General features: G+C 38.1%; 1 protein-coding gene across 3 annotated transcripts in view; it reads left to right on the forward strand.

Moving 5' to 3' along the window:
* The window catches only part of Pcgf5 (polycomb group ring finger 5), a 113,718-nt gene extending 101,780 nt beyond the window's left edge, over nucleotides 1-11,938 (forward strand). For 2 of the 3 annotated variants that reach the window (XM_036167415.1, XM_036167425.1), the window contains exons 9-10: nucleotides 1,170-1,229; nucleotides 6,587-11,938. In XM_036167415.1, coding sequence (XP_036023308.1) covers nucleotides 1,170-1,229; nucleotides 6,587-6,634 — 108 coding nt within the window. In that variant the 3' untranslated portion in view covers nucleotides 6,635-11,938. The remainder of the gene's footprint in view (nucleotides 1-1,169; nucleotides 1,230-6,586) is intronic. The other variant, XM_036167435.1, reaches the window with a different exon arrangement.
* Nucleotides 11,939-12,268: the final 330 nt, after the last annotated feature.

The raw sequence follows: 12,268 nt of genomic DNA on the forward strand, positions 1-12,268 counted from the left end.
GGGAACCTGTGTCCCCTGCTCACTCTCTTATGGGTAGGTTGCATCCCCTCAGTCCAGCTGCCTTTCCCAGATGCACCTGCAGCCTTAGTCACTCCAGCAACCATGCCCGGCTCTCATTGCTTGGTTTGCAATCTGGCAGTTTTAGGAGGGAAAAACAAAAAACAAAAAAACACACACATCTGTTTTAACCAATACCAAAGAAATTAATAGGAAAAAAATTAATGAAATCTAACTCTGTAATCTTACTGAATGATTTTTGCAACTTGCATAGTCAGACAAACTGTGGTAGGTTAGAGCTTGCGGACCTATCCGAGTCAGTAAGGACCAAAATGGCAGGCTGTCTTTAGAGCATGATGATGAGCTCTGCATACGAAAGGACCAACTTCCAGAGAAAATTTGGTGAAATTTATCATCTTCCAAAGTAGAGCCTTAAAAAGTCTACTTTGGGCAGTTAAATTTTTCCTGATTAATTCGAACTTGTATTTTTTCTGTGTTTAATTCTCAGCTATTCATATTTTTTTTTCCATTTGGAAGAGTATACGGCGTTAAATACGTGCATAACTTAAAAGTATAAGTTGCATAACTATTAAGACTGCGAACAGTGTCTGACTGACTCGGAGCTCATCCGTGCTGTTAAAACAGGCGTGCGATCAAGACTTTGACCTGAGCAATATGAAAGGAAAAGGGCAATGGATCAGCCCCTCAGAGACTGAATGAAGTTCCCTGTCCCTCGGAGTTCTGATAGTGCTGCTCTCAGTAGCTGAAGAGGAGGCGTAGGAGAGATTGACCTCAGGAGCACATGGGAGAAAGATGGTCCCGACTCTGTACTTAGAGGAGAAAGTGGTGGAACCCTCTGAGATGAGGATTTCCCAGAAACTAGCATTTGGAAATGAGATAAAAAGGGTAGGGTACCACATTGGTAAGTTTAGAATATGAAAAATGGACAAACAAAACCTTCATAGATAAATGTAAAATTAATACTAAAATTTACCAACCACCAAGTTATTAAATATTTCCCCTCCCCCCACAAAAAAGCCACACCATTCCTCAGTGTTTTTTAAATTTCTCATGTTGGCGCTCATGTTTGACGTTAAACTACTTTAAATAACACGTTTTAAATATGTCCCGTTGTGGATGCCTCTTATCTGATGAGTTCATCTCCTCCGCAGTTTCGCTGTCTGAACTGCTCAGCCTCGCAAGTCTGCTCTCAGGATGGCACTTTGTATCAGGTAAGAGGCACTCACGACGGTACATATGACCATCACAGTGCCCTGTGCTTACCACTCCCATCCCAAACTCAAGTTCTCAGACACGTCACTTTGTAAAACCAATTTTTCAAGTCTTTTCAAACTTAAATATATTGTAGTTCTCCCGAGTTAACCATTTTACTGAACTAAAAATGCAAGTATGTATAACAACTATTATTTATGAATCAAGAATTTTTAATAATTATTTCAGCCCTTGAGAAATCTCTAATCTGTCCTGTATTAAGATGAAATGTCAAATTGAGTGACTTTAAATAGATCTAGGGCTAATTCTAATTGTGATCTGGCTGCTAGGCCCAGCCCTAACTGCTGCTCTGGGCTACCACAGAGGAATGAGTATGAGATCACTTAGTAACACACCAAGGACCTTAAACTTGTGTCTAAGAAAAACTTTTCTAATAAAAACAAATTTTTAGAAATTTGGAAAACAAACTGGAGAGATGGCTCAGCAGTTCAAAAGCAGGAACCAATTTTGATTCCCAGAACCCACATCAGGTGGCTCATAACTACCTATAACTCCAGATCTAGGGCATCTGAGACCTCTAGGCTCCATAGACACCCTCACTAATAATGCACATGCCCACATACGTACATATGTTTAAAAATACATATTTTTAAATGGAAATGGATAACATGCCCAGTCTTAATCTCATGGATGAGTTGTAGTATTTCTTTAAAATAATCCATTGCCCTTTTCCCCAGTAATTAAGAAAGTCATCAGTCTAGTTCCTAGTAGTCAGTAACTAGTAAACTTCAGTATTGCAGTTCTGAGGTTGAGACAAATTAGTTTACGTTATGTCTTAAAAGAATACTTGAAAAATCCCTAAGCAGAAATTTTAATGAGCAGCATATCTATAATTTCACTCTGTCTTCTGTTAGTGCTGTATATGGTAATCTCAAATATGAACTTTTTGATACATATTAAGTCCTGTTTTTTTAGAAATGGAGTGACCTGACATACCATCTAGACAGGCAAAGAGAAAGCCACCCAGGAAGGAAGCTGTGAGGGAGAGGGCTGGGTGAACAGTTGAGTTGATGTAGTGAAATGTGTAAAATCCAGACGGTAGGGCTGATAGATCGTGGTGATAACCTGTCTGTAGCTATAACCCATGAGCCACAGGCTTCCACTTTCTCTCTCCATGTTGATAGCTGTTTCCTGAGAGCTCTGATGCTAGCTGTTGAGGAACATTGAAATGAGACAAATCTGCACCCACACACTCACTTCCTTCTCTTTATCCAACACTCCATTGTGGATAACAATCTTGTAAGAAAATTAAATTTTACATTTAAATTTTTCCAAAATGATTTCCTAAAGGGAGCATCAATATGACAGCAAACTTGACAGAGAATTCAGTTAGAAAATGAGTACCACGGGGCTGGAGAGGTGGTACAGGCATTGAGAGTGCACGTTTGTCTTGCAGAGGACCAGAGTTCAGTTCCTAGCAACCACATCAGGTGGCTCCAGGGAATGGACCCCTCTCTGGACAGTTTGGGCACCTGACTCACGCATGCACAGACCCATACATATACATAGTTTAAAAATAAAATAATCTTTTTAAAAACTAGAACCAAGTCTCACTTTGAATATAAATGCAGATATTAAATAGCATACTAAAGAATCTACTAAAATACCTAAGAGGATAGTCAAGACCTGGTAGAATTTTTATCAGAAATACAAGAGTAGCTTAGTATTAGAGAGAGACAGACAGAAAACAAGCTGGTATGTTTTATGAGTACTCCAAAATAAAAATGACTAAGTGCTGAAAAGACATTTGATAAAATCCAGTGTTAGTGCTCATTTTTCCTACTAGCTGGTTAGTTTGAAGTTTGAAAATTGAAAACTGAAGTAACTATTTCAAAGACAACCTTTACCTAGATTGACCAGTTAATATTTCACATTTTCTGTCTCCTCTTCATCTCCTTATATGCATCTTAGTTTTTTGGTTGTTTTTTTTTTTTTTTAATGAAACTGTTAAAAAAATAAGTCAAATATAAGGACAGGTGATCACAAATTTTTTTAGTCAGTATATATTTCCTCAAAACAAAGACCTACTCTTGCATATTCAGAATTCTGTTTCACACACAAAGACTTTAAATAGAATCATAGATGTCAGACTCTGCACGAAGTTAAATTATGAAGTTAAATGTAACTCTGCATACTTTTACAAGATTTATTTAACAAGAGCAAAGTTAGTTAAACTAATGTTAATCAGGAAATGGGTGTTTCCAGTCAGTCACATTTTTAGCTAAGTGATGAATGGGACATGATCACTAGCACCTGTGCTAAGAGCTCACATCAGGTGCTGACCTCCACATGCATGAGGAGAGAATTACTCCAGAAGAAGTTCTGGTCCGGGAGCCTGTGTAGTTGGAGAGCTTCTCTCCAGCCCCTGCCAAGCCCTATTAGTCCAACAACCCACTTACAAAATAAACACAGACATATTATTTAAACTGCTTGGCCCTTAGCTCAGGCCTGCCATTGTCTAGCTCTTAGTCTTATATTTAGCCCATTTCTATTAATCTATATTTTGCCACGTGGCTTGTGGCTTACCAGAACTTTATATCTTGTCATGGCAGCGGCTGGCCATATCTCTTCCACTTCCCAGAATTCTCCTCTTTCCTTGTCCCGCCTATACTTCCTGCCTTGCTACTGGCCATTCAGCATTTTATTTATACAGATCAGTATCCACAGCAAGCCTGAGTGTAGCGGTCCCAAGTGCAGTGGCTCCAAGGGCAGAGGCAGAAAGAAAGGCTCTTTAACAAATGCTGTTGAGCTGTTTAAGTATGCATGAGGTATTCTTCTAGCCCTGGGCTATAGAAGAAAACATTCAACAACTTTTCTCTCATAGAACATAGAGGCAAAAAACAGGGAAAGTTTAGTGTCCGGGGGAAACTTTTAAGTAGATAAATGTACTTTAGAGGGCTAGGTAGGTGTCTTAGTTGGTAACCGGCTTGTTTTGTAGGCATGAGGACCTTTATTCAATCCCAGAACCCATATAAAACTGGGCAGGTGTACAGAGTACTCTGGAGGCAAAGACAGGTGGATTCTTGCGACTCACTAGCCAGCAAGCCTTACCTAATTGGCTAGCTCCAGGGGAATGAGAGTCCCTGTCTCAAACAATAAGGTGGCCAGTCCCAGAGGAACCATACCCATGACTACTTTTAGCCTCTACAAATGTACATACATACACATACACATACACATACACACACACACACACACACACACACACACACACACACACACGAATATATTTTGTACAGTAAGATAACCAAAGAAAAAGTTCAAAGACGCAGTGTTGGAGGTTGGATGCAGATCTCCTAGGACGCTTCATGAAGTGCGGTAAGACTTCAGTAAGACACTTCAACATCAAGCTCATTCTACACAGGCCCACACTCCTGATGGGTCAAAACAGTAACTGTTCAAAATGGTACTAGAAAAGGTGAAGAAGAAAATACAGTTGGGAAAATGATTTTATAGCAGAGACAATCTTTCACACTGTACCTTTGAAAATTAAAGGGGACAAATTGTCACATAACTATTAATATTGAAAAGTACAAGACAGAAATCTCAAATTTTTGCAGTATCTGACAGGAAGTGGTTTAATGCCATTAAATATAACAGCTACTCTATATCTGTATGAAAAAGCTTAATTTTCAATAATTGGACAAGCTATAAAAGGAAATATAGTTGACAAAATATACATGTAATTAACTTTTTAGAAGTCAAGAAATAAAGTAAAAACAATATATTTTATGTTTATTAAATTGCCAAATTAAGAGGGGGAGGAATATGTCAAGAGTTTGCACATTTCAGTAAAATTATTGAACTTCATGTGTCCACAGAAGAAACACAAGTTTTGGGGGAGTCGGGAGAGAAAAAAGAGAATCTTAGCCCCAGACAGAAAATCTCAGCCGTTGACAGCCAAGCCATTTTACTTCTGTGCTTGTTTCTCACCTTCAGTAGAATTGTTGCTGGACTTTATAGATAATGAATGTATTCTAAAATGGGTAGTTTAATTGCAGAAGTATGCAGATTCTTCAATCAGGAATAGAAAGCAAAGTTCAAAGACTGTAATAAAGGGTAAGCTGGGGGTTAGAGGGAAATAAAATGGGGCTGAGTAAAGTCAGATAAGGTGGCTGTCAGTGACCTCAAAAATCTGACTGGGCTTCAGAAATAGAGAACTTTGTGCTCAGCTAACCTAGTTCTAAGCTGGTTCTGGAAGACCAGAGTAAAACTTAAGGTGAGTCCAAGTAAACAATTAAAGAGCAGAATAAGGCTGAGACCATTGGAACCTCGCAAGTCGGAGACTCCTGTGCTAGCCCATGAGATCAGAAGTAGCAGCTGCGTGATTCCTCAGCCGAGAACAAGGCTTCTGGCGTATTCCCCACTCTCCTGCCCTAACTGCAAGTTAGTACATAGCAGCATCCAGTCTCTCTGTGTGCGGCATGCGTGTAAGTTCTGAGAGGGCATCTCAGGGTTGTAGACTCTCCAACTGCCTTTTTTTCTATAGTACAGAACACAGGGTTCTCTGTACTGAAGGTTTTGCACCCACCTACCCTGAGATAGCACAACACTAGCCAGTGGCCATCTCAGCCTCTTCTTGATTCCATGATGGCTCATTGGATCTCACTTCAAAAGTGAAAACCTGCAAAGTTTAGAATTGAAAAATCAGTGACTCTCCAAACTGCTTTCTGATGATTTGTTTCTCTGTGGTAGTAAAGGTGAAGCAGACAAGAGAGGGAATGTGGCCCCTGCCTCCATCTGCAGGAGGCTCCTTCCTCCCTAGGACTGTGTGGTCATGCTGTAGCTGTGAACACTAAATCATATTAAAAGGAGGTGGTCACCAATCCGTGTAACAGGAACATGATTTCAGTACTTCTAAAGACCATCTTAAAATTAAAAAAAAAAAAAAAAAAACTGAAGGAAAGAGTATGTTTGAACAATACTGTAGAAATTTCAGTTTCACCCATTTGCAGAATAGGGTCTCTTTCTTTCGCATGGTTCAGTGGGTTTTCACCAGCAGCAGCTCTGGGAGAATCCAGGATTCAAATGCTTAGCCCATAGAGTACCTGGTGGGTTGCAGCTTGTAGTCCTCTGCAGGCACTCTGTAGGAAGGGAGGAAATGGGAAGGAGGAAGGAGGGAGAGGTACTGATAGTAACTTGAATCTTAATTGGCAACTTACATTTTAACTCTTGTCATCACTATTATCAGGAAATATAAATTATGGTCTCCAGTTCCCCATAGCTTTTCTGTATAAACTTGTTTTTATGTAAACACAGTCTTACTCATACTTTTTTTTTTTTTTTTTTTTTGTAGTCATACCCTATGGTATTGCAGTATCGACCAAGAATTGACTTTGGATAGGCCAAGGGCCCAGACTGCACTGAATGAACCCTGCACTATTTGTTTACTCGTCAGCAGATTGCACAGTGAGCGGTGTGTGGACTTGAGAGACACCATCTGATTTTCAGCATGCACATAAGGCCATTGTCTGTCTCGACATTGTCGGTTTCCTTCATGTTTCTATTAGGAGCAATCCAAGTGCCCTTCTGCTACTGACCATCTGATAAGATACTCGTCTCGTCTCACAGTGTGCAAAGCACGGCTGCCATCCATCAGCTGGGAGTACAGCCGTGACTCTGCTTTCTCAATGTTTTGCTTGCCTGTTGCAAGATTGTTCTAATGTTAATTACACTAGTAAAAGGCTCAATCCTTGTGGTGTTGCAGTTTTCACATACTTAATACTTTTATTCTTGTTAAAATAGAGTACTGTACAAGAACTAGTATAATTATATCTTAAAATTATTTTGTATAAGAATATATTTAGAAAAGTGGTTTCTGAGCCACTGTCCTATTCTTGGAAAACTTTTATGTAAAAAAGAATAAACAGCCAAAAAAAAAAAAAAAAAAAACCAAAATGCCAGCTCATTCTTGAGTGTGCAAGTCCTTTTGTGAAGAATTCCAGTTATCTTTTGACCAGAGCACATTACAATTGGAGATATCCTGAATGTCTGGGTAGTCTCTACCATTGCACAGGAAGGCATATTAGCCCTTCACATTGAAAACGTATGTGACTTGGACAACTGAAGTTCATAATGTTGGCAGCTGATCATATTGATGTCTAATAAAATTAATGTGTGAGTATGTTAACATTTGTTGCTGTCTTAGGGCAGGTGGGTGTTGCTTTACAAAACTCCATTTGTTGTCTAGCCCGTGTTGTGTGTGCATCATGGCATTGTTGATGCCATTTTGTGAAAGCATTGTTTCTTTTAAGTTGGCCTTAGGCATGTGTTGTGGCATGCAGAGGGTTATGTATAATGGTTTTAAATACTAGGATTTTAGATAATATTCACTCATTTATGGATTTCCAAAATCTCATTACTGATCCAGATTGTTAGCTGCATATCACATTTCCAAACCATACCCACAAAATAAATGCTATGTAATAGATAAATATTCTAACCAAAATTGGTAGTTTCGGGATATTTTATTTTAGACACTGTAGTAAACAGGAAGTGGGATTATTGTTTTAACTGTGAGTTCAGTAAAGGTGAGTGTAGTGGAAATCAGAACTATGATGATGTCCTTGATATTGACAGTTTGGTTAAGTCTTTCACACATTTTGAAATTAGCCTGCAAGTCAGGGTCCTCTGTTACCTTACTACATGAAAAACATTTTAGATCTTGTCAAATACATAGTTGAAAAGAAAACTGTGGAACATGTCTGTTGGTTGCTTTGAAACAAGTTAACTTCTGACAGGTGGGGGAAATTAGGAAAAATGACTTGTTTCAGAAATCTGATAAGAGCACCATGTGTCCCACACATCGTTTTTAGACTGTGAACACGGGTGCTCTACATTTCCCAGTAAAGAACTTCACAAGCTGATGCTTTCTGAATTCTAGAGTGCTTCATAGAAATAAACCATCGTACAGCTCTAAGAAATATACAAAATGAAGCTCAATCTTGGAGTGTTTCATAATATAAGAGGTTGAAAGTTTATGATTTTTCCTTACATCTTTTTTTTTTCCAAGTCAAAATGTGTATTAAAGTTTGCTGCATTAGAAGGCCATAGCAACTCTTTAAATTTCAGGTTGTTAAAAGGTAGTTGGTTTACTCTAAAGTTTAGACCATTATACTTGACCAAAAACTGAATCTATTATCTAACTACAGAAATTATTTTGATGTTTTGTAAAACCTAGTTCCTAGTTATCCCTGAGAAAATTTTAAAGATACTACAGTTTGTCACATTTAGATAAGTATATTTTAAATATGAAGGTTAATTTTAATTAACTTAAGTCAAAATCAATTTTGAAAACCAAACACTAAGACTTGGCTATTTCGCTCCTCATCAAGACTTAAGGCCATAGGTGAGTTTTATATACAAGGCCTCTTTAAATTTTTCTTGTTGCCTGGTCTCGTTATGACTATTTTCCAGGCATACATAAGAAATAGTTAGGAAAGAAAGCAGTTTTATAGAAGTTCCTCTATTTAATGTTATGCATTGACATTTTCACTGAGATGTAATAGACTATGTGCCAACACATACCATTAAGGATGGCTGATGTCACATGGGAACATGAGTAATGTGGTGTTGCTAGTGGAATCAGGCTTTTTCAGCTAGCCTCCTCTGGTATGGCAGCCAAAGTGCAGACCACTTGTTTGTCTGGTGTGATATGTACCAAATTCCCACTTAGTTGCCCTTATAAGGAAACTGCTGTAGGAAACATGAGCATGCACTGTTTGTGGCCAACTTGGCATGTACAGGATTGCTTAACAAAACCCTCTAGAATAGCTCTGAATCCATACACTCAAGAATAAATGAACGTTATTCTTCAATCTGTTGTCCCTTAAGCAATAAACTAAAGAACTCTGCTCCAGAAAAGATTTTGTTACCTGTTTTACCTGCCTTAAAAATCAGCCCGAAAGAAAGGGGCCAAGGAATTTTGAATATAAAGAATGCCTGTGGTCTGTAATAATCACTTTAAATTGCAGTGATCACCTAAGTTAATAGAGAAAGAAATTGTCCTTTTCTCAGGCCTAAAAAGTAATTATACTAGATTATACTAATTCTGAGGTTTGGGTAACTAATTTTTTTGACAACTTTTAAATATTCTCTATTCACTAAGCATCTGCCCCGTACTAATGTGCCACATTGTACAAATGTACTGAGAGAGAACAAATGTTCATTTGAACTGAGTCCGTGAGAAAACCAGTATGTTATATAATATTATAAACTGTTAAGCTTTACTGAATATTTAAAAGAAAGTGCCTCATTGCTAAAGTGCGTTTCTGTTTTAGGTTACCTGCATAAGTCTCCAGTTACCTGTACCTGTCTCATAAATGGCTTCATATCTAAGTGGGCACTTAAAAGCTAAAGTCATTTTCAAAGAGTCTTGTATCACCAAAGACATTCTATTGTTGATAACCATGTTGGAGACAGTTTGGACAGTTCAGAAGATGGAATCTGGTAGATTGTGACCTGACGGTAAATAGGTAGTAACCGTGATTGCTTACCAAAACATTGCCAATGCAGGCACTGCAGTGAGAGTTCTTGGTGGGATGAGTCAAATGTCTCTTGCTACAGTCAGCCTGTATCCCTTCAAATAGGTTCATATTTGTTTTTCAGCTCCATCTAGTAGACCTTAGAAAACCCTCAAAAATGAGAAAGAAAACAAAGGCCCTCCCCAATGAAAAGTGAGAGAAAAAGGAACTTAGAAAATTGAGGTTTTAAATTTTAAGAAGCCTTTTATTCCATAGAGGTGGTATGAAGGAGAGTATGCCCGTTTAGCTCCTGAGTTCTTAGTAAAATGTGCAGTTTTGTTGAAGACAGCCTTTAGTAGAAGTGCTGACAGGTCTGCCTGTGTAGAGCACAGAACATTCTACTGGATATACAAGAAGTGCTTTTGCTATTTTTAAAAGCAAAATTCCATAAGGGCCTGTGATAGTTTTTCATTTAAAAGTGACTTTCTCAGCAGCCACTTTATTGTTCTTAAACTTACCCATGTGGCCAAATAGTGACAGTGGAGCACTGAAAACTGTCCCAGTCCGCCATTCTCTCTCTGGGGTTGATGGTCTGCTCTGCACCACCACTAAGGTAAAATCCACCAGTGGTAGACCATAGCAGATTGGATGAAACAGCCCCACAGTCCTGTGTTGTCTGCTCTGTAAGCACTGCAACTGAGCTGTATCCCTCATCCATTCCCCTGATTGGATAAAGAGTTCTCTAGAAATCTACCCTTTATATCAATAAAAAGTCAGTATGAATTTGCCAAATCTTTTCTGGATTAGAACCATAAAAACTTGAAATATTGTTACAGTTGTTCTCAGTATGTAAATCCTCTGTAGAGCAATGAGGAACATGGCATGTCTCAGTGAGGGACATGGCATGTCTGCTAGGTCTGCCTTAGGAGAAGTTGAACAGTGTCAGGGTCACTAAAGACTCAGAAGCCCTCCACACAGGATCACCACTTGTTTGGATTTACTTGATGGACTTTGCTCAGTATGTTCTGATCCAAAACAGGAGATTAAGATACAATACAATGCCAGTAAACAGTAGAGCTTTTGTTGTGTTAAGCTGCGGTGTCTCTTAGGCCATTTGAAAGTCTTTCTCTTCCTAGAATTTGATTTTCAAAAAGAGCAAGTTTACATCATCATGTTTTCTAGTAGAATTAAAATGTTTGGGCACTTTTTCAGAAAATGATAAAAAAACGTTTCAAAAGAATTTTGAAATTTTCATGCAGATGTGTCTAACCTCATCTACTTTTCCATGATTCAAAATGGTGGCTTCCCAGAAATGTGTTTTCATCTTAATTGTCTTTGAATCTAGAATCAGATGTAGCAGATATGTTCAATACTAGGCCTAGTTTTCTTTGGTCTTGTAGCACTCACTAGAAAACTAGCTGGAGCACAAATGAAGACCAACCATTCTGAGGGCATCTCTACATAGTCTGGTGTATTGATTGACATGGGACCAGGAGCAGCTCTTTCTACATATGTGTAGATTTGGAGGTTACCCTGACACTGTTGAAGGCCAGTTTTCTTTTGCAGTCTTTTTCAGAATGGGGTGGGGGCCTAAGTGTCCTTATGAAGCTGTGGTCCAGGACAAGAGCGTGGGGTGGGGGGTATGTGTTCCTTCACTTTCCTGTGTCTGGTAACTCAACAGCAATCATTTCTTAGAATAGCCCTCACAGAAAATCTAGCACAGAATATATTGTAAAGTTATGTTGCTAATTTTATTTTGAAATACAAAATATTTTAAGCTTTTTGTCAAAAGTGATAACATCTTAATACAAATAAAAACCTTTTTGTGGTTGTAAGATTTAGCTTATGAATCATTCAAATTGAAGTGAAAGAATTACCAGGTCATTGTTAATGACTTAGTCTATTAAGAATCTATGTATTTTTGTAAGGAAAAGCACTTGTAGATATTTAATCAGTACAAGGTCTATGTCTGTTTTGCAGAAAGAAAATGCTGCTTAGAGATTCTCTTTAAATATTTTTTATTTTTGTGCTCATGTACTTTCTGTTGATCTGTGGAATGTTCTGTACAAAACTGTATGACTGTACTGGTGAGCTGGATACATTTTTTTTAGTTCTGGTCTTAGCCATGTATATTTGACAATGTTGAAAATAGTATCTTTGTTATTAAATTTTTGATTGCATATTTATTGTTTGCCTGTTTAGTGTTACTTGGTATAAATGGCTACCTCTGTTAAAATGTTCCTTTAAGTAGTTCCCATAGCAAATTTTATTGATATTCATTGAGTATTTGAGATTATAAATAAGAGTGTTAACAAGATGTTCTAAAGATGTGTCTGCCCCTTAACTAATACTTCAGGTGTCTACACATACATACCAAATTTTCCAATCCCAGGGAGTCTTTAGAAAAAGTAATTATAGATCTAAGAGTCTCAAGAGATTTGAAGGACTGTTTCCTCCACCAGTTAGAGAACTTGGCTTTGAGCATTCCTGGGCTGGTTTCTTGGATGGATGGATGG

This window comes from Onychomys torridus, chromosome 1, assembly GCF_903995425.1.
Source record: "Onychomys torridus chromosome 1, mOncTor1.1, whole genome shotgun sequence".
In the NCBI taxonomy this organism is placed as follows: domain Eukaryota; kingdom Metazoa; phylum Chordata; class Mammalia; order Rodentia; family Cricetidae; genus Onychomys; species Onychomys torridus.